This window comes from Cuculus canorus, chromosome 7 (genome assembly GCF_017976375.1).
Source record: "Cuculus canorus isolate bCucCan1 chromosome 7, bCucCan1.pri, whole genome shotgun sequence".
Classification (NCBI taxonomy): domain Eukaryota; kingdom Metazoa; phylum Chordata; class Aves; order Cuculiformes; family Cuculidae; genus Cuculus; species Cuculus canorus.
Window position 1 is genome coordinate 34,093,613 of NC_071407.1, and position 22,177 is coordinate 34,115,789.

General features: G+C 46.3%; 2 protein-coding genes across 2 annotated transcripts; one reads left to right on the plus strand and one right to left on the minus strand.

The window, feature by feature from the left end:
• Positions 1 to 348: 348 nt before the first annotated feature.
• On the minus strand, positions 349 to 4,329 carry DMAC2 (distal membrane arm assembly component 2). The gene is made up of 7 exons (XM_054072246.1): positions 3,529 to 4,329; positions 2,102 to 2,158; positions 1,410 to 1,573; positions 1,084 to 1,164; positions 876 to 1,009; positions 634 to 796; positions 349 to 548 (listed from the first exon to the last, which is right to left on the minus strand). Exons 1-7 carry the CDS (start codon positions 4,327 to 4,329, stop codon positions 392 to 394), a joined length of 1,557 nt encoding a protein of 518 aa, XP_053928221.1. The 3' UTR covers positions 349 to 391.
• LOC104063116 (nucleolar RNA helicase 2) lies at positions 3,878 to 20,987 on the plus strand. Its single transcript, XM_054070871.1, has 15 exons — positions 3,878 to 4,011; positions 4,963 to 5,247; positions 6,464 to 6,539; positions 7,150 to 7,328; positions 8,886 to 9,003; positions 9,832 to 10,017; positions 11,341 to 11,486; positions 12,970 to 13,119; positions 14,801 to 14,962; positions 15,716 to 15,835; positions 16,623 to 16,696; positions 16,882 to 17,041; positions 17,349 to 17,483; positions 19,154 to 19,198; positions 20,019 to 20,987. Exons 1-15 carry the CDS (start codon positions 3,907 to 3,909, stop codon positions 20,244 to 20,246), a joined length of 2,169 nt encoding a protein of 722 aa, XP_053926846.1. The 5' UTR covers positions 3,878 to 3,906; the 3' UTR covers positions 20,247 to 20,987.
• The last annotated feature ends 1,190 nt before the right edge of the window (positions 20,988 to 22,177 follow it).

The window sequence follows — 22,177 nt, forward strand, 5'->3', positions numbered from 1 at the left end:
CGAATTTAGCATGCTTGGAGGAAGAAATAGCCCCCTTGGGGAGAGAATAAGCCCCTTGCAAAAAGAGAATTAACCCCCCTTGAGGGGGGATTAAACACCTCGAGGGGGAATTCACCTCCTTGAGGTGGGAATTAAGACCCTGGAGAGCAGGTTAGACCCCTTCAGGAGCAGATCAGCCATCCAGCCACTGCTCCCTGGTTCCCACGCTCAGTTACGGGGTGTCATCATCCCAAAATGCAGCTGGGATCCAAGGGACATCCAGCACCGCTTTGAATGAGGTAAAAAAGCAGAGAAACCCATCAACCGCTGCCAAGAAAACCCAAATCCACAGAAAGAGGGGAAGCAGCATGCAGCCACCAGGCATTTAATACAGCCTAAAACCTTGTCAGCCTCAGGCAGGGGGGTTTTCGCCCCCAGCTCCTGTCCCCACACTGTCCTTGATGTCCATGCCCAGGATTTGGCATTCTGGCAGCACCTCCTCCAGCAGGATACGAACCAGCCCTGGGCTGGCCACCTGCACCCCTGCCACGTCCAGGCGCCGGAGTTTCCTGTGTGAGGGGGTAGGGACAGAGACTGGTGGTCAGCTGGAACTGAAAGGGGGATCGCTGTGGTTCCCTGTCCCCCAGTGCTCACCGAAGGTGGTGGAGGGTGGCCAGGCCTCTCTCAGTAACACAGGGACACCGAGCCACTGACAGCTCCTGCAGGGTATCCCCAAAAACATGGAGCCGCGACAGCGCCCAGTCGTCGAGGTGAGGGCATCCGCTGAGGTCAAGGTACTGCAGCTGATTCAGCGTAACTAGAGAGGGGAAGGTTCAGCAGGATCAGGTGAGTCGCCAAAGGGGTTTGGGGAGGTCCAGGGGAGTCTCAGAGCTCACCCAGATTGTCCAAACCATCGTAGGTGAGGGTGGAACCACTGAGGTCCAAGGCCACCACAGGGACGTGACGGAGACGCAGCACCTCGTCGTGCCAGCGGTGCTCCGGACGCATCCAGTGCTCCTGACCCTCAAATCTGGGAAAGGCAGGGGGCATCAGAGGTAGATCCTCAGCTCAGGGGAGGATCTCACCCAAAGCTGAGAAGCTCACCTGACACCCCCGCCACAGGCCAGGGTGAAGACGGCAGCTGCCACGTTGTCCCCATAGGTGTCCCTGAGGTAGCCACAGCGCCTGCAGGAGGGAGAGGTGAGCAAAAGACAAACACCACCCCTCTGCCTGCACCCCACATGTGAGGGGCTGAATCCAGCCCCTCCTCCCACACCCTACAAGTAGGGGAAACCCCAATCCTACCTCTGTAGCCCCATATGTGTGGGGCCCCAATCCAGCCCCTCCAGTTGCACCCCACAAGCTGGGGGCCTGACTCAGCCTCTCCTCTCCTGCTCGACAATTGCCCCCTTGCCCCCAGATCCACGCACGCGTTCCTGTTCCGCAGTCGGTTCCGTCGCCGCTGTTCTGTCCATGCCAGCATCGCCTCCACATCATAGAACCAGCGGCTCAGGCGCTGCAGCAGGTCCCCCGCTGCCCCCCGGCTCTGCCTGGGCAGGGGGCGAGGCAGGGGGGCCCCCCGGCACCCCAAAACCTGCGGGGTTGGAGCAGGGAGGCAATGAGATACAGGAAATCTGCCGGGTTTCTGCCCCTCCCTCCATCTCCACTCCTCCAAGGAGGCTCAGGAGTTGATGGGGGAACAACAGGATACCAGGATTTAGCTATAGAGAAATCAAAGAAAGGTTTGGGTTGAAAGGGACCACGAAGGTCACTGAATCCAAGCCCTCAGTGGGAGCAAGGACAACTTCAAGAGCCCCATCCAGCCTGGCCTGGAATGTCTCCAGGGATGGGGCAGCCCCCCAGCACAGGTGGTTGGAGGAAAAGGGGGCGGCACGGCCAGGCCAGGCCAGGCCAGGCCAGGCTCCCCGCTCTGCCTGTACCCCCAACCCGGGCAGGGGCCACGGGGCAAGAAAAGCTGTCCCCCATTCGTGTGGGGCGGTGAGGCTCGGCCACCCAGGTCTGCCCCCCACCTATCCCCCTTTTAGGCCTTAAAGGGGCACGGCCTCCCCTAACGCGGAACCCCTGGGGGGCCGGGCCCGAGGCGCCGGCGGGGACCGCTCACCGCCCGCAGCGCCGCCATCTTGGACGCGTCAAGTGACAAAGTCGAGGGCTTGATCCTCTGTGGGGAGGAAGCGCCCCCCGGATCCCCGCTGGCCCATAGCACCGCCCAGCGCTGTGGCCACGCCCTCAGCCCCGTCCTTGTAGCCCCGCCCCCTCAGTATCCCCGCCCCGTGAGTGTAGATAGTCACTGGATGTGTGACCACGCCCCCTCGATAATAGCCCCGCCCCTCCGTAGCCCCGCCCCATCTCCGACAGCAAGTCCTGCACGGCATAGCCCCGCCTCACCGCCCATAGCAACTGCCTTACGGCTAGCCACGCCCCCTTGCCCGTAACACCTCCTCCTCCATTGCCCCGCCCCATCGCCCATAGCAACCGTATTACGGCATAGCCCCGCCCCCTCGCCCGTAGCCCCCTCCCTCTCCATAGCCCCGCCCCATTGCCCATAGCAACTCTCTAACGTCATAGCCTCGCCCCACCGCCCATAGCACCTCCCTTACGGCATAGCCACGCCCCCTTCGCCCGTAGCCTCTCCTCCTTGATGTTACCCCGCCCCGTTTCACAACCCTGCCCCTCGCACGTAGCCACGCCCCCTCCTCATACCCACTCGCCTACGACATAGTCCCGTCCGCACGCCTATAGCCCCGCCGTTTCCATAGGCTCCATGCCCGATAGACTCACGCCTCTCCATAGCCCCGCCCCCTCCTATATTGCCCCGTCCCTCGCCCATAAACCCCCCTCACCATAGCCCCGCCCATCGCCCATAGCCCCATGTCCCATAGCCCCGCCCCCTCACCAATAACCCACTCATCCATAGCCCTGCCCCTCGCCCATAGCCCCCCCACCCATAGCCCATCCTCATCCCGCACAGCCCCGCCCCTCGCCCGTAGCCCAGTCCCCCACAATAGCCCCACCCCTTGTCTAGAGACACCCGCTTGCGGTGTGACCACGCCCCCTCGCCCATAGCCCCGCCCCATAGCAAATCCCTTACGGCATAGCCCCGCCCTTTTTATGACCCTGCCCTATCGCGGGGGTTATAAAAGCCCCGCCCCTCGCTCGTAGCCCCTCTCTCGCCCATAGTCCCGCCCCTCACTCATAGCTCGGTCCCCTCACCCACCGCCCCTCACACATGCCCCGTCCCTTCTCCATAGCCCCGGCTATTTTAATAACCCCGCCCCTCCATCGCTCCGCCCATCACCCTTCGCTCCGCCCACTCATACGGAGCCACGCCTCTCGCCCACACCCCGGTCGGTCGCTCATAGCCCCGGCCGTCACAATACCCCCCTCACCGACACTCCTGTCCCTCGCTCATAGCCCCGGCCGTCACAATACCTTCCTCACCCACAGCCCCGCCCCTAGCTCCTCGCTTCCCTCGCCCACAGCGCTGCCCTTCGCCCATAGCCCGCCCCTCTCCTATAGCGACCCTCTTACGGCGTAGTCACGCCCCCTCTCCCCGTAGCCATCGCCTCGCCTGGAGAGCGCACAAATCAGCCACGAGTCCCAAAGCCCTGAGGGGCACGCTGGGGCTTGTAGTCCGCGAGGGAGCTGCGAAGCATTCTGGGTCTTGTAGTCCAGCTGCTGAGGGGGCAGGCGATTGGCTGTCGGGAGGAGAAAGCGGCTGGTGATTGGCTGCCTGGGACCGGGTCGGCAGGCGATTGGCTGCTCGGAGGCGGAAGCGCAGGCGACTGGTTGCCCAGAGACGGAAGCGCAGGCTACTGGTTGCCCGGAGACGGAAGGGCTGACGGTTCGCCGGGCGGGCTCAGTTCCTGACATACGGCGGTGATAGTGGCGTGGTTGCCGGGAGCAGCGATGCCTGAAGCCAGCCAGTTCAGCGCCGGCAGCGACACCGACTCGGACCTCGAGTGTCCTATGGAGACCGAGGCGGCCGCGGAGAGCGGCCAGCGGCGGCGCAAGGTACCGGGCGGGGCCCTGGGCGGGCGGATGCGGCCTGAACCGGGGGTGGCCACGTGCGCGGCGGCGGTTTCCCGGGGCCCCGGGCTGCTTGGGCCCAGCCGCCCGGCCTCGGCACCTAGAGCCGGCAGTGGGGTCGCCTGCTCCCTGATAGCGAAAATGCCGGCGAATAAAACTCCCTAAGGCATGTTTTGGAGGTTTAGAAAGCCAGCGTCCTTCATGAGGCCTGGGCGAGACCGGGGAGCGATCTCCATCAGTCGTGTGCAGCGAGATAAAAGCTGGGACGGGATGTATTTCCCACTTACGCGCACGTGCATACATTTTCACAGATATCTTATGCACTTCTATTACTTTCCAAGGTCTTATTTTAATGTTATGAAACTTCACAGAAGTCAAAACTTGTTAATTTGGAGCTGGCTCTAGCTCTCTGCTTGACCTTGGCTTTAAGATTGATAAAACTCCAAACGGAGGTGTTTATAGAAGAGGCATCCGTTCAACACAGATCATACTGAACACAAGATGTTATTATGTTCAAGGAACAAACACTCTCTAGAAAACATTGTTGTAAAGAAAACATCCTATCAGAGGGACATTCTGTCTAACTTCCAAGAACCACAGCTACTTAGATGAAACTTAACTGTAGTTTAGCTTAAATCAAAATATTCCACTTGGAAATGTTCCACTTTGACATATTCTACAAATTGTATCGGTCCTGTGTGGGTACAAATTGTATCGGTCCTGTGTGGGTGGGAGTCCTGAAAGGGAAGGCTCATAGTTGGCAGAATCCTCCAGGCAGTATCAGCCCTGTGCAGGGATGGCATCAGATGCTCTGTATGAGGCCCCCCTCACAAAAAACAGCTTAAACTTTTAGTTTCAACCCTTCTGCAGCATCTTGGCTGTTTTGTGTTGCTTGGATCTTGTTTTTTCACTTAGTGTTGCTTTCTGCCTTGCCAGAAGGAGAAGAAAGAGAAGAAATCTAAACGTCATGACAAGTCTCAAAAGAAAAAGACTCGGGTGGATGAAAGTGAGCAGTCGGAGGATGACCTTGATCCACCGAAACGCAAGAAATCAAAGATTGTTGCTAAACAAAATGGTGGAGTTAAACAAAACGGTGATGCGAGAGAGGAAAGCCCTGAGAATGCGAAATTGTCTTCCTTAAAGATCAAATCCACCCACAAAAAACAACTCAGTAATTCTAGTGAAACATCCAGTGGGGACGGTGACAGTGAGCAAGAGCAGGTAAAACTAACGATTGGTTTAGTTGTGATGGTGTGTTCAACTTTCAGCTCCTGTGTTGCAACAAGGTTAAATTTACAACAGGTCATCTTTCTCTTTTTCCTCCCATCACTGGAAAAAGCACTAAATTTTCAGGGTTTAAAGTTACTTGCACTGTCTCTTCTGTTGATTATTTGCATAAATTATGAAAGTCCTGAAGTTCTAGATGAGCACAGCACGGATTCCTTGCTTCAGCGGTCCTGTGCCATGGTAGCAGTTGGCACGCGGATGAGCTGCAGTAAGCTGCTTTGATATGATTCAGCATCATTAGATATGATTGTAATTGCCACAAATGTAGTTTAATTGACTTTCTGGCATTATGAGTACTTCTCTGGTGGAGTAAGAATTACTTGCTTTTAGCTAGTGGAAAAAGAAAAATTGTGTATTACTGATTTTATGTGTTGTCTGCGATAAGATGGCCCTTAATGTAATGAAATACGTTGTAACAGTTTTGTAAGTCTTTATATATCTTTGTGTAGGAGTGCTTTTATTTTGTCTGACTATTTCCATTTTATTTGGGTTCCTTTAAAATTTCTTGACATGAAACAGAGTTTTTTTTGAAGGGAAACACCTCCTCTTGTGCCTAGGATTCGTTTTGGAAAGTCGTCCTGTATGTTCTGCTGTTGCTTGCTTTTGGTTCTTGTTCTAGTGATGCTTCACAAAGCATCCGTGGTTTCCAGGTTTAGCATTGTTTCCTTGTGCTTAGCGTTCCAGTCACTGTGCTGTTACAATGCATATGGAAATGATGCCTTACTAAGTAGGTGTGCTTGATGCTCTGCCTCATCGTGTTATTCTTTTAGGAATCAATTTCTGTATCAGTAAATCACTGCGCCTTGTTAACTGGGAAACAGACTAGCTATCAACCCTGATTCTTGCATATTACAACATGATTGCTTAGGTTGTTGGTAATTTTTTTAAATAGATTGTTAAAATTTAATTAAAGAGTTTTCAGCGATTTAGCTTGGGTGGTTTGCATTTACGGGGTTTTGTCATTACTTATGAAACAGTCTTCATTTAAATCACAGATCACTTTGGTCTAACTTTGAAATCCGACAGAAAGTAAAACAAAGAAGGCTCTTCAGCTGCAGGTCTTGGTCTGGTCTTGGGTGTGACAGACGTGCTGTGCCACTATCTTGAATTTTCTGATATGGTATTCTGTTGTCTGTTCTTTACCTCACAGGAGCTGACAGAAGAACAGAAAGAGGGTGCTTTCTCCAATTTTCCTATTTCCAAAGGGACTGTTCAGCTTCTTCAAGGTAAAAGTTAATGATCTCTATTGTGTGTTTTTTAGGCTCAACATATTCCATGAGCTTTGAGATGCGCTCCGCTCGCGCATATGCAAGCGCAGATGCTCTCAGAAGGCAAATTGATTGCCTACTCTAAATACATCTCTGAATACAGACTTTTCTGTTCACAGTATTGCCCAGTTCAGCCTTTACAGTAGAATTTTAAGTGATGTAAGCTGAAAAAAAAAATTACATGTGAGAATTTTTCAGGTAACAGTTACTTCAGTGTGAGTAAAGGAAAACAAGTTATAGTTAGAATCTTTGACATTAGTTTGTGCATGACTTAAGATAAAATTAAGGGCAGAGTCAAAGTGGTTTTGACATATGTTTTGTTTGAAAGAAATAGATTGCCGTAGCCTGGTGGGGAGGATTACATATATAAAGCCACAGTATTTAAAGGCTTTTGTCAAAGGCTGGTAACTTCACCTGTCCCAACTCAATGATGTCTGGTGGGATGAAGTGGGAGAAAAAAATGGATTTTGCAGTTGATGGAAGTTCTACCTGGGATAATTTCGTCCGGAGGGTATGCAGGAGCACTGTAAAATGATCTTATTAAGGAAGTCTGTTGCATTTGTCACAGCTCGAGGAGTGACGTACCTTTTTCCTGTGCAAGTGAAGACCTTCAACCCAGTGTATTCTGGCAAAGATGTAATTGCTCAAGCACGAACTGGAACAGGGAAAACATTCTCTTTTGCTATTCCCTTAATTGAAAAGCTTCAGGGAGACTCCCAGGACAGAAAGAGAGGCCGTTCACCAAAGGTAACTATGCTTAGTTAGGATGCTGATTTTGCTTCGGCTTATGTCAGAGTGATTCAGAGTTATAACCTGCTGGAAAAGTCCTGCAGGTTTGTGCAGGGATAAGCTAACCCACATTAAAGATTCTGTGAAGACTGTGTTTGTCAGGCTTTGTCTGTGTCCTGCACTGCCTCATACCCTCTGATCAAGAGTAAAGAGCAGAATGGCTCTATCCCCTTGCCAGTTCCCTTTTTTTTGCGTACAGGGAGACCAAAACTACAGGCGTTCGACATGTTTCTATTTAATTTTATTAAGTCTCCTTACCTGTTCAGGTTCAGTGGTCACCAGATGCTTGATTTTCTCCCAAATTAGTTACGGAATAGTGTCTTTTTCTGACTGATAAAAGCTGTCAACACAAACATGTTTGTTTAAGCCTGTAAATAGTGGGAAGTTTTATAGTCTAGGCTTTCACTAGGACCACCGCCAGCTAGGGAAGCTTCTGCTCCAGAGAATGCAGATTCCTTATGAACTGTCTGCATTCTGCCATGTGTTTTTTTTTCACCAAATTCTTACGAAGCCCTCCAAAGCTAGATAGGCCCAAGCTTATTGAATCCCCATCCCCCAGTGGAATTCCCTTTTGTCTGTTTATTTCATCTCATCACCCATCTCAGAGATTACCTGAAACTCATCCCAAAACTAGTACTAGCTGGTTTATAGGCATCGTATTGGCTGGCTGACTGAGAATGCCGGCTCTAGATTTGGTGCAGGCTTGTGGAGAAGGAAAAGTTTCTTTGAGGGAGTCACAAGTCTTATAATAAAAAAGATTTCAAGCCTCACTCTACCATAACACACTACTACTTTCCTTTTTTGTAATGTGTTTCAATGTTGAAAGAAGTAACAGGATAAGGATTTTAAGGTTCCTTTTGTCAAGGCAATGATGCCTGGTTTGGGAGCAGTATTGCAGTGAGACATTCAACTAATTTAGTTAAAACTCTTAGATAGTGACTTGCCCATCCGCTGCGGTGAAGCTTGTATGTTCCTTGAGGATGGTTCTTTGGTTGCTTCTGCAAGAATATCAGCACAGGCTCCAGAACTGTGCTGAGCAGCAGCAGCTTTGCAGTCTGAACATGTTTCCCTGAGTCACAGGGAAGCTGAGAGAAAGTTGGTGGCTGTTCCTAACACCTTCTTGCAGGACTGTGAAGCATAACTGAGCATGTGTAAAAAAAACCTTTCATGATCCAAATCCTTCAGTCTTGTACTCCAACAGCATGTGCGCGTGTGGAAGAAAACTCGTAGCTGACCTGTGCAAGGGCAAAAGTTAAATGAGATTTAAGTACCTCCTGTCTATCTCATTGAAATAGCCTGTCCTAAATGAGCACATGCTGGAGGAGATTAATGGTGTTACAAGAGCCTTCAGCAGTGTGTTTTGCTAATCTTGGCTTAGGTAACTGCGTAAACCAGATTTTTTTTTTAATGTATAAATTGTATAAATGGTGAGACCTAAACTAATGATTAGAAGTCCGGTGGTTTCTTGGCAGAAGCCACATTGCGAGAATATCAATTTGTCTTTCTTCTACCCAGGTACTAGTTCTTTGTCCGACAAGAGAGTTGGCAAACCAAGTTGCCAAAGATTTCAAGGACATCACCAAAAAGCTCACAGTAGCTTGTTTTTATGGAGGAACTCCATATAATGGACAAAGTAAGTGACGCTTTGCACTAATAATTGAAACATCGATTGACTGACGTATTTGAGAAATGCAGTTGGATCCTTCCAAACATGCAATTTTAGCCCGAGAACTGGAGAGGATTCATGGGGAATTCAGTAGCTCAGGATGTCTCCTATTCCAGTGAGAAACAGCCAGAGCTCTCAGTTATGTTTTTGGTGTTCCTTGTCTATGCATGTACTGTTACAGTGAAAGAGATAACGCTGTGTGTATAAAGAGTATTTGGGTATTTTAGGATCTTGTAAACATTGATATTTTCTTCAAAAATGTTTAGTCCTAAAGTTGAGTGAGTGTGGCTTTTTTGTGTGATGGGGGATAGCTAGAGATTTGTAAAGAGAAGAATTTCTGTACTGTGAAAGCTCTTTCATTTTAACATATTTTGAGACATTAGGGTTTGTTTATTTCCTGCAGAACTTCAGGAAGGAGGTGGTTTCAGTAATTTGGATAGTCAAATAAATAAAGGGAGATTTTAAGTTTCCAGTTAAGGCAGACAATTTGGGAAAAGCTAACTATTTCCGATGTGTGTTAAAAGCAGCTCTTTGTTCGACACTTTATCTAAATCATGGGGAGAGGGAAGGGAGGTGAGAAATCTCTTTTTTCCTTCAGGAAGAGCAGCAGAACTTCGCTTTGGCAGTTTTGAGGTTTTTTTCCCCCAAGTTTTCTGCTCCTTTTCATCATTTGTTCTCACTTAACATTTGCAAGGAGAGTACTTAGGAATGGTTTGAGAAGCTTTATCACTGTGTTTCTAATGCATAGAACGCTCCTCAGTTCTCTGCTAACTCCTCCTCTGTTCTGTGTATCAGTTGATCTCATGAGAAGTGGCATTGACATTTTGGTTGGGACTCCTGGTCGAATCAAAGACCATCTCCAGAGTGGCAAGCTGGACCTAACCAAGGTGAAACATGTTGTACTCGATGAAGTTGACCAGATGCTGGACATGGGATTTGCTGAGCAAGTGGAAGACATTTTACGAGTTGCATACAAGAAGGGTAATTGCAACTTTTAAACAAATTGTAGGAGAAACAATTCATAGTTTAGTCTGCTAAAATTCAGGTGTATTTTTCTGTAAATTCATAGAATCATAGAATAGTTTGGGTTGGAAGAGGCCTTAAAGATCACCCAGTTCCACCCCCCTGCCATGGGCAGGGGCACCTCCCACTGGCTCAGGCTGCCCAAGGACCACCCAACCTGGCCTGGAACACCTCCAGGGATGGGGCAGCCACAGCTTCCCTGGGCAACCTGGGACAGGGCCTCACCACCCTCATAGGGAAGAAACTCTTCCTTATATCAAGTCTCAATCTGCCCCTCTCCAGTTTATACCCATTGCTCCTCATCCTATCACTCCAAGCCTTTGTAAACAGCCCCTCCCCAGCTTTCTTGTAGCCCCTTCAGGTACTGGAAGGTCGCTTTAAGGTCTCCTCAGAGCCTTCTCTTCTCCAGGCTGAACAACCCCAACTCTCTCAGCCTGTCCTCCTATGGGAGGTGCTCCAGCCCTCGGATCATCTTTGTAGCCTCCTCTGGACCCATTCCAACAGTTCCCTACCCTTCTTACGTTGAGGATTCCAGAACTGGACACAATACTCCAGATGAGGTCTCACAAGAGAGGAACAGAGGGGCAGAATGCCCTCCCTCGCCCTGCTGGCCACACTGCTTTGGATGCAGCCCAGGACACAGTTGGCCTTCTGGGCTGTGAGCATTGCTGGCTTCTGTTGAGCTTCTCATCAACCATCACCCCCAAGTCCTTCTCTGCAGGGCTGCTCTCAATCGCATCATCCCCCATCGTGTATTGAAATCAGGGATTGCCCCGGCCCAGGTGTAGGACCTTGCACTTGGCCTTGTTGAACCTCACGAGGTTTGCACAGCCCCACTGCTCCAAGTTGCAAGGCAGCTTTGTTTACAAATGAGCAAATGCAAAATATTGTAAGAAATATACTGTGAATGCAGTACGTGAGGAAGTGTTGTGAAGAGCTTAAAATCTACTACCTAGAGATATGTAAATAACTTTTTTTGACACCTATCCTTAAGTTGTACTTGTATTTCTTCCATTTTAAGAGAATTAGAAGCTTTTCACCACTTGAAAATAGACTGGATTTTTGGTCATAGTAACCTTTTTCTTGATCTTGAAAATATTTAGACTTTCTAGAGTATTTGTTTTCTCCAAATGTTGGTAATGCATAAATTTAAAAAGCAGAATTGCCTTCTTTATCTTACATACTGATATTCAATATAATATTTTTAATGAGTTGTATAATCAACTTGTATACATCTGTAAGGTGAAACATGAAGTTTGTGACATTGTTCTGTGTTTTAAGATTCTGAAGACAATCCTCAGACACTACTGTTTTCTGCAACCTGCCCACATTGGGTGTACGATGTGGCTAAGAAATACATGAAGTTGAAATATGAACAGATTGACCTTATTGGGAAAAGAACTCAAAAGGCTGCTACGACAGTAGAGGTGAGTAATATCTGATGTGGAGTGTTTTCAGGTCGTTTCCCTCTTCATTTATGCTAAAAATGGTCATCCCAGCGTAAGATACATTGTCAGAGTGATGACGAAAGTTGTTCTGAGAGTGATTTTGTGAAGCGTAAGGCACGTTACAGCTAGTCAAATCGTTTCTAGGTTTAGGATTTGTCTCTCTCTGCTAGAAAGTTGAACTCATTGTCTTGACCTGAGGAAATGGGATTGTTTCTGCTGAAGTACTGCTTAGCAGCTACTTTGACAGATCAGTTGGAGGCCTCATGATTGTATCAATGGGTCTGAAAGAATGTTAATCTTGAAAAAAGCTTTTAACACATTGTATTTAATTGTTCCACTTAATGGCATGAGGTTTAGTAAGGCCAAATGCTGGGTCCTGCATTTGGGGCAAACAACCCTATGCAGTACTACAGGCTAGGAGAAGTCTGGCTAGAAAGCTGCCTAGACGAGAAGGACTTGGGGGTGTTGGTTGACAACCAACTGAACATGAGCCAGCAGTGGCCAAGAAGGCCAATGGCATCTTGGCTTGGATCAGAAATGGTGTGACCAGCAGGTCCAGGGAGGTGATTCTCCCTCTGTACTCGGCACTGGTGAGACTGCACCTTGAGTACTGTGTTCAGTTCTGACCTCTCAGTGCAAGAAGGATGTTGAGGCTCTGGAGTGTGTCCAGAGAAGAGCAACGAAGCTGGTGAGGAGCTGGAGAACAAGTCTTATGAGGAGCGGCTGAGAGAGCTGGGGTTGTTTAGCCTGGAGAAGAGGAGGCTGAGGGGAGACCTTATTGCTCTCTACAACTGCCTGAAAGGAGGTTGTGGAGAGGAGGGTGCTGGCCTCTTCTCCCAAGTGACAGGGGACAGGACAAGGGGGAATGGCCTCAAGCTGCACCAAGGGAGGGTCAGGCTGGATATCAGGAAAAGATTTTTCAGGGAAACTATCACTGGGCACTGGAACAGGCTGCCCAGGAAGTTGGTGGAGTCACCTTCCCGGGAGGTGTTTAAGGGATGGGTGGATGAGCTGCTGAGGGGCATGGTTTAGGGACTGTTAGGAATGGTTGGTCTCGATGACCCAGTGGGTCCCTTCCAACCTGGTGATTCTGTGATTCTATAATCTGACATAAAGTTTTAGTTGATAGAACTGTGATAAAATCTCCTGACCCTGATTGTCCTCCAGAGAAATGGTGTAACATTTCTTGGGGTTTTTTTCACTTGCTTTAAAAAAGCGATTTGTGGACTCTCATCTTTTTTTTTTTTTCCTCTTACTGTAATGATTTCGCTTAATGTCAGACTAATGCTAGTGAACATAAGAGCCCTATGGATTTTGCGTGTTCCAGGAACATGAGTTAGCATATTTTTGTCTTCAGGAAACTGTATAACTCTTTGGTATTTCTGGATTTTACAGTTTCCAATGTATTACAAAACAATCTTGTGTTTTTATGTAAACTAAACACTGGAATTCTTTTCCGTAGCATTTGGCGATAGCGTGTCACTGGTCTCAGAGAGCTGCGGTTATCGGAGATGTCATTCAGGTCTACAGTGGCAGCCACGGGAGGACCATTGTCTTTTGTGAGACCAAAAAGGAGGCAAATGAGCTGGCTCTGAATGCTTCAATCAAACAGGTATTTTATCATCTCTATTAAGTAACAAAACCTTTCAGAGATGTATCAACTTTGTGTTGATACCAGGCCTATGCTGAGTGGCTTTTAAGGAGAGTGTTTCACAGTGGATAAAGTAGGCTTCTCTGGGTGGTCAGATAGTTCCAAAAGTGCCAACAAGAACCTTTAATAGGACCCAAACTGTTTGAAAGTTTACAGCATTGCAGCCTTCAGGACTAGGCTGCATTAGCAGATACTGGCTTACAAAGGATTTTTTTCATAAAAGGAGAGTTCTCATTGACATTAAGTGAAACAGTTGTGGATTATTTTTTCTGTAGTGAAGCCTGTCTTGGATTAAAAAACTGAGACTTGGAGAATTACGAAAATAACAGTTCATGGTACTGGAATAGCAGTTACCAAGCTGTGATGCTGACATTGGTCAGTGTCATCCAGCAGGTGGTGGGCAATTAGAGTTCAGAGCTGTAATATTCTAGAAGTTCTATCTGTGTTTTCATTAAGGCGTTTATTAGCTGTTATGAAGAGTTTAAAGATGTATACACAGAATTCAGCCCGCTATCTCTTGTGAGCGAGCTTTGGTGCATTCCTGAGATTTCTGGTGCAGTGCACTCTAGCAGTGGTGGAAACATTTATGGTGTGTAGTGACACTGGCACTGCCTGCTCAGTGCCTGCTCATTTTTGTTGGTGATATCACAGCAATTCCTTTTCCTGTAAGTGTTTTTTTTGTTGGGGAGGTGGGTTAAGTTATGTCTAGAAAGAAGTATGGCACAATATTCCTAGGGAAAGGAGAAGCTTTTCCATCTCCCATAGCTGTGTTCAGGAGTGTTTCTCCCACTAAACATTCCCCCGCAGCTAAACTGGAGCACAGATCCTTATCCTGCATTACTGGTGGTGTTAGTGATATCAAATCTTGCACAGCTCTGGTCTTGGCAGGTAACAGAAGGAAAATACTTCGATTTTTTTTTTTTTTTTTCTGGTCTGGCATATGCTCGCTAACAGAATATATGCCTCACCAGCTTACATTAATCCAAAACCATCTGAATTCTATGCTGACCTGAGCATTGTGTTAGTATTCTCTGTTTGTGTGTGGAAACCGTGGTAGCCATCTACAGGCAAGCTGTGAAATGTGAAGCGGAGGAAAACAACTTCTGTACGTTTGGTCTTTGTACTCATTATTGCTGTGATACAGGACTTTTAGAATGTTTGGATTTTAAATATTATCTTTGAAGCTGTAGCTTTTTTAAGGATGACTTTTATTTTAATCCTTTGATTGGTAGTGGAGGAAATTAACCTATTGAAGGGGGGTTAAGAAGAAACACTGCTTTGAAAAAGATGTCTAAATGAATGCTAAGGACGCCTGAGAGATTGTTGACAACTGTTTTGGAAGAGCCTCGCCTTGCAGAGATGGTTTGGATGGCAGGGAAGGGCCATAAGTCACATAAGTTTTCATAAGTCACAGTGATTGAGTTGGAGATGATACACATTGCAATTCTGTTTTCCTACCTTTGTTAAGGGTATATGAATAAGAAGTACAGAGTATACGTTCTATGAGACCGAAAATATAAACTACTTCTGTATCTTGCTGTACGGTATCTATCAAATACCAAGATCTTGAACCCAAAGCTAACCATAAAAAGGAACACTGCCTTGGATTTTGGTACAGTCCAATAATAATACTGTTTTTCAGGATTGCCAGTCATTGCATGGTGACATTCCTCAGAAGCAAAGAGAGATCACGCTAAAAGGGTTTAGAAATGGTTCATTTAAAGTTCTGGTTGCCACCAACGTTGCTGCCAGGGGTTTAGACATCCCCGAAGTTGACCTGGTTGTACAAAGCTCACCACCAAAGGTAAGAGATGGTTTTGTTGGGTATCCCCTAATATTTATAGTTCTGTTTTCGAGTGGGAAATGCTATCTGGTGATGGTATTCAGCAAAAGGAGTATATCAGCGTTGCACTGAAGGGTCAGAAATGTCCTGATCTATAGAAGTAGGTTCTCAGAGGATTTTTTCAGAGTGCATCCGTCCCCAGTATGTTTAAAGATGGTCTCCTTAAAATGCTGCCTTTTAAGGCTGTTCAAAGCCTCTCCCTTCAAGGCCGTCTATGTGGCGATTATAAGTCTGGAAGCAGTGGGAAGAGAGCCTGTTTTTCTTGCGAGAATGATTTGCCAAGTAGGGGCATATATGAGGAGGGGCCCCAACAGGAATAGAGTTAAGAGGGTTTAAAAGAAACAACGTAATTTTTCAGTGAATTCACTATTAACGCCTCAGAAACCATACTCAAGTTGAAGTGCAGGAGGGCAAGTGGGCTGTTACCGAGGTATACGCACTCAGAATATTTTCTCATTCTCTGTGGTGATGCCAAAACAAGACTTGGTTGACCCACGCTCATGGGTCTGGCTTTCAAACCGTGATTTTTAGAAGGTTATGGAAAAGCTTGTTTGCTTGACTTTAGTGCAACAGTGGCTTTTGATTTAATTGTCTGATGCAGTTATTGTGTATTGTTCAGGCTTAATTGTAATGGTTTCTACTAAGTTACGTGAATGCAAGGAATTGATTAAGTTATGATAAATTAGGTAAGTCACAGGGCTATTTATTTTGAAGGATGTGGAGTCCTATATCCATCGGTCTGGACGCACGGGTCGAGCTGGACGGACTGGGATCTGTATCTGTTTTTATCAGCGAAAGGAAGAATATCAGTTAAGATTTGTGGAACAAAAAGCGGTAAAGTATAATTTTCTTCTAATCACAAGAAATCTAATAATTTCTTCTGGTATGTGAGGGTAGCATGTAAAATCTCCATCTGTTGTTCAATAGTTCAGTTACAGAACAGAGCTTATAAAGCATCCAGGTGAGGTTCAGTTACCTGGTGGAGTTCGAGTGCACTGTCAGTTACTGTGGAGCAGTGACCGTGTTGCAGGTTCTCATGCCCATGATTTTTCAGCTAATGTTGAAGGTTGTACCTATGGCAGTGAGAAAAGCTCACTTTTCAATTAATGTTGGCCCTGGCTTCAACTGATCAGCGATTTGCACACGCGTAGCTCTACTGAGAATAATTACTGCTGTATTTGCACTTTGTGCACTGTTCCATATGGCGGTTTTCTTGCCAGTCAAGTATTCATTTGGGATGAAATGGTTTAGTCTTGGAATGTAAAACACAAACGTTTAGAAAGGGTCTGTAACTTGTACTTATATCCAAGTATATCAGACTAAAATTAATAATTTACAACGTTTAGGTCTTTTTCTTTCCCCTGAAATCTGCCTAAATAGTCTACTTATTTCAGTTTAAGGTCACTGGATCATTTAAACTGACCTGGTACAGAAAAAGCTTTAAAGTGTTACCAGTTCCCCTGTACGCTTAAGCTTGTGTTTTTCACTAGTAAAAGTTAGGAGTTAAAAGGTGAAAAGAAGAAGAAAAATGATGGTTTCACTGGAGTCCAGTACTGTTTCTTTAGAACTGAATGATTTATGGTCTGCAACTTTCATCTGTATTTTACTCTTGAAATTTCAGGGCATTACGTTCAAGCGTGTTGGTGTCCCTACTGCAACAGATATAATAAAGGCTTCCAGCAAAGATGCCATCAGGTGTGTTTGGTGTCTCTAGCCATGTTCTATCTTTGTATCTTCCTGCATTCCTCGTTCAGAAGGGCTGTTTGGATAACTTTTTGCTGTCTTTCTGAACTGATGACTGCGGATTGCTGTTTTTCTTCTATTCCAGAGCCTCATAAATACCAGTGTATACATCTAATGTTTTTGCTTTACTTACTTAGGTGTCTGGATTCTGTTCCTCAAACCGCTATTGAGTATTTCAAAGAATCTGCTCGTTTTCTAATACAAGAGAAGGGACCAGTTAATGCTCTGGCTGCAGCTCTAGCCCATATCTCAGGTGCTACTTCCATTGAACAGCGCTCCCTGCTGAACTCGGATGCGGTAAGGGTGTATGGTGCAATGTTTGTCTTGAAGCTGGAAAAAACAGCACACCTCTTTGTTGTTTAAATGGAGAATTATTTGTCTCCTTGTGATTTAATTTATGGGAACTGTACTTCAGCCACTAGGAACTACTAATTTAGCTAAAAGCAAGAATATAGTGGCAATAAATCTACTTGGTCGCCCGTACCGGTGTCCACTTGAAAACTGAGTTTACAACATGTAAATTGGCAGATTTCTTGTGTCTGATGGATGTGCTCAAGCTTATTCCTGTGATTGAGTGGAGCATGCCCGATTTCTTACTCTGTAGGGCTTTGTTACAATGATACTACGCTGCTCTGAAGAAATAAACAACATGAGCTATGCTTGGCGAAAGCTGCGGGATCTGTTGGGTGATGATGTTGACAGGAAGGTGAACAGAATGTGTTTCCTCAAGGGGAAAATGGTAAGTTTTTTGTTTATCTTTGCTACCAAGGTCTCCTAGTTGTATCTGCCGTTGTTAGCGGAGATGTCTGGTCTTTTTTTCCCTGTTCCAGGCTCTGTTGATAAGGTGAAAGGATGGGCCTCAATCTGTTTTGTCAGGGCTTAGGCACCTTGGAGGCTTAGGGCTCTGCTATGCTTATGGGCTAAGGGGGTGGTTTCATGCAGTTGATAGTGTGGCTATAGGGGCAGCAGAACAGCTTAATGACAAAACATGGAACAGGATTTCTTCGGACAGTCAGTTGTGATAGTTCTGGTACTGGAAACTGAAGGATCACCAAGTGAGTTAACGTGTGGGTTGGTACTTAACAGTCTTGGAACCGCTGTAGGAAAGCTCGGTGAGAGACAGTTCTTTTAAACGAATGTGATTCCCCTCCTTACTCTGGTCTCAGAATTCGCATGCATTTTCACAAATATGAAAATGTGCACTTGGGGCAAAACAACCCTGTGCAGCAACAGACTAGGGGAAGAGTGGCTGGAAAGCTGCCTGGACCTGGGGGTAATGGTTGACTGAACATGAGCCAGCAGTGGCCCAGGTGGCCAAGAAGGCCAGTGGCATCTTGGCTTGTATCAGAAACGGCGTGGCCAGCAGGTCCAGGGAGGTGATTCTGCCCCTGGACTCAGCAGTGGTGAGACCGCACCTCAAATCCTGTGCTCAGTTCTGGCCCCTCACTGCAAGAAGGATGTTGAGGGGCTGAAGCGAGTCCAGAGAAGAGCAACGAAGCTGGTGAGGGGCTGGAGAACAAGTCTTACAAGGAGCGGCTGAGAGAGCTGGGGTTGTTTAGCCTGGAGAAGAGGAGGCTGAGGGGAGACCTCATTGCTCTCTACAGCTTCCTGAAAGGAGGTTGTAGAGAGGAGGGTGCTGGCTTCTTCTCCCAAGTGACAGGGGGCAGGACAAGGGGGAATGGCCTCAAGCTGCACCAGGGGAGGGTCAGATTGGACATCAGGAAAAATTTTTTCACAGAAAGGGTCATGGGGCACTGGCAGAGGCTGCCCAGGGAGGGGGTGGAGTCCCCATCCCTGGAGGGATTTAAAAGATGGGTATACGAGGTGCTCAGGGACATGGTTTAGTGGCAGACAGGAATGGTTGGACTCAATGATCTAAGAGGTCTTTTCTAACCTGGTGATTCTATGATTCTATGAAATGGTTTGTCCAGGATTATTGTGGTGACACACAGGACAAGGAACGCCTGTGTCCTGCTTTTCTGAGTTGTTAGGCACCATTGCTGATTTGCTGCATCCTTGTGCTTTTTTAGGTGTATTTCTTGTTTCTCAACGTACCCAGATCAATAAAACAGAACAGAGATGCTGGGATCTTGATGAATTAGTTGGTGTGCTGTCAACACATGTGATTCTCTTGTCCCTTCTTCTGCTGTTATTTTTCCAGTGCTTTAACCCACCTACATTTCCATGCGTACTTCATTCCTGCCCATTGATGAAACACCAGTATTAGCGTTTTCAGAAATGCAGCTCTCTCAGTGTTCAAAGACTTAAAAATATCTTAAATCTCTATTCAAAACCACTTTGTAATTTAAAACACTTTGTTCTAGCGTATAGATTTGCAGGCTTTATTTTTTTAGTTGCCGTTAATTAAAAGGCCAGACTTGTAGCCATTGAAATTATTCTTTCTTTTAGGGTGTGTGCTTTGACGTTCCTGCAGCAGACCAGAAGGAAATAGAGGTATGTTTCTGGAAGTTTCTGCCTACAGCAGGCTGTAGGTTAAACTGGCTGAAGTGGGTTAAGCAGAAAACATTCCGGAGCCTGTATCCTGCCTTCTCTAGTGACAAAAGGGATGGTTTAAAGGAACTGAAGCATAGTGTTCCTTTCCCAAAGTATTCCTGTCTCCAAAAATTTGTAGATTGAGACTTGCAGTGAGAACCGTGGTGATGTGAACAGTCTCTCTGCCTTGTTACTGCAGCTGGATTCATCTTTGTAGGCAATCAGTCTCATCACACTGTAAAATCCCCTTTTTTTCTATTCCCCCCTACTTCTTTTCATCCAGAATACTCTCCTCAGAAAAGTGAATTCCAGGATTTTGCTTGGCAGAATTAGTATTCCCATGCCAAAATTCCCTAGACTTCCAGGTTTCCCTTCCGCTATTTCTCCCTTACTGCCTCTTCATACCCTCATTCGTTCACTCCTAAAATGATCTTTGATTCTGGGTTAGAGGGGAGTTGAGGAGAGATTGTGGATATGTGATCAGTGATTAATTAGAGTGGTATTCCTAATAAATGAAAGGCAGGGAAAGAGTTCCTTGACGAGGCTGCTCCATAGAGCCCTTGGGAAAGTTTCAGTTTTTCTCCAGCATGGGAAGTGCATTTGGTCACCGGTGGCTCTGATGCTTTTGAAATCAGGATTGAACACTTCAGTTAGAAACCGGGATTCCTCATATTAGCTGTCAATTTTTCCTTTTCAATGGAGCAGATTTAGTAGTTCTGAAATACCCGGTACTGGCATTCCTGGACTTTAACTTGCTGTGTCTTGCACTTTCTTTCTGTAGGCAAAATGGGAAGATTCAAAACAATGGTGTTTGTGCGTGGCGACTGAATTACCTGAGTTAGTGGAATCACAGCGAGGAGGAGGAGGTGGCGGCGGCGGAGGAAATAGCCGAAGCAATAGCCGAAGCTTCTCAGGCTCCAGGAATGGGCGACGTGGTGGCTCTGGTAGAAACAACAGATTCAGAGGCAGAGGCCAGAAACGAAGTTTTGACAGAGCGTTTGATCGTTAACTTGAACGATCCAGAAGTGCAAAAAAATGGGACTGCAGTATTTTATATTACATTAAAATAGGCTGTTCCTCTGCATTTGTACCACTTTGAAACACCTGTCATCCAGATTTTTGTTTTCTGAGTACTACTTTGGTCACAAACAAATGCTGTTTGCTTTAAAAAAAAAAAAAAAAAAAAAACACAAGAAAAATAAACCCTATTGTTTCCTTTTTTTTTCTCATATCACCATTTCAGCTGTAAGACCTAAGCCTTTATTCTGGAATACAGCTGTGGCATTCAAGCCTATAGCCTGGCTCACTATAAAATATCTTGATCCTCGCTCCTGGTCAAACCTGTACATTTTCCAAGAAAATAAAATATTATTTTACAAGTTCATATCCTATCTTGGAAGGTTTTAAAAGTGCCCGTGAGCAGCACCGTTTTGGTAGACTCACTTGGAGCATGTTTGCTATTATACAGGAGGCATTTACATGAGTTATTATTAGGTTGGGGCTAAACTAATTGCTTTTTTTAACCAACTTTAAAGCGGTATAACTCTGCTTAGAGTAGAATTTATTCATCAAAACAGGAGCCATTGGAATCCATGCATTTTTGCCAACAAGGAACAATCTATTTATTCTAGTAACATTCTGGAGTCCTGGAACTGATGAAGTTGTAGGCTTTTTAGCTGCTGCTTGGTTGTGGAAAACCTTGTGCAGGAAGCTGTTGAGATGCCTGAAAACGTGGTAATGGGTGGGAGAGGCCTGGGTCTTTGAAAAGTTCTTGGTGGTTTTCCATGTGCTCTCAGTTCTCTATTGTTCATTGCTCTCCTTGGAAGTCCACCTTGATAGTTCACCTCTGCTGTCTGATTTTGGTTCTCCATCAAAACTGATGTTTCATGTTTCTCCACCAATCATAGAAATCACTTTCTTAAGACATTCCTATTTATTCTTTAAAGAAAACCTCAGTTCCACTAACAAATATTTATATTTAATCAATGCCTATACTCAAAGTAGTTTAACCTTTTAATCATTAATGCTCATTAAATCTAATGCCTATTCTAGGTTTGACATTCCTTGCACAACCTGTTGGTTCAGCTGGACTGGGCTTTAAACCAGCCATAGAAAAGGCTGGGTTTGAACAGTATTCTTACAATTGCCATAAAGATTACTTTCTCAAAACCGGTTCTGGTTGTATTCAGCAAAATACTCTTTATTTATCACAATCCAATAACAATAATATCTAAGCTTCACATCGTTACATTCATCATACCTCCTTATTTTCCTTAGCACTGGGTGAGGGAGAGCGTTGTAGCCCAGTTCATGCAGCTTCTGTAGAGCCATTTGCGAGAGATGCAGTCGGGTGTTGTAACAGAGAAGAATTGCCCCTTTTTTCTTGACCAGTTGCAGTTCTGGATGCGTTTTGCCATTTCCCTGGCAATGCTTCTCTGCTGTGATGGTTTTGCCGGGATTCAAGAAGCTGCAGTGGCTGGTTCCACTCACCAAACACTAAACGGGGACCATAACCTTTGGATACAGCTCCAGTCTGGGGAAGAGTTTTGGTGCTTCACCTCAGTCCAGCCACTGCACAGAAAGATGTTTGTTGTCATATCAAAGCCATTCTTCATTCCCTGTCCCAATGTGATAAAGAAATGGGTTTGTTTTGCTGTGTAAAAGAAGTGCAGAGCAGATTCCGTAACAGCGATTGGTTTGAGTTTTGTTCAGCTCGCATGGCGCCCACATTCTGAGCTATTTGCTTTCCCAGAGTGGTGCCGATGTCACACAACTGCTGGGTGGTCAGCATCGCGTTCTTCCGCAGCCTCTCCAGCTCTTTGGTGTGGGTACCCTTCAGCCCTGACCCCCAGCTGGCCAGCACCTATTGCAGAAGGACCCCTGTGACCATCCTCATCTCTGAGGCTCTTGTTTCTGTTAGGGAATTTCTGGATTATTCCA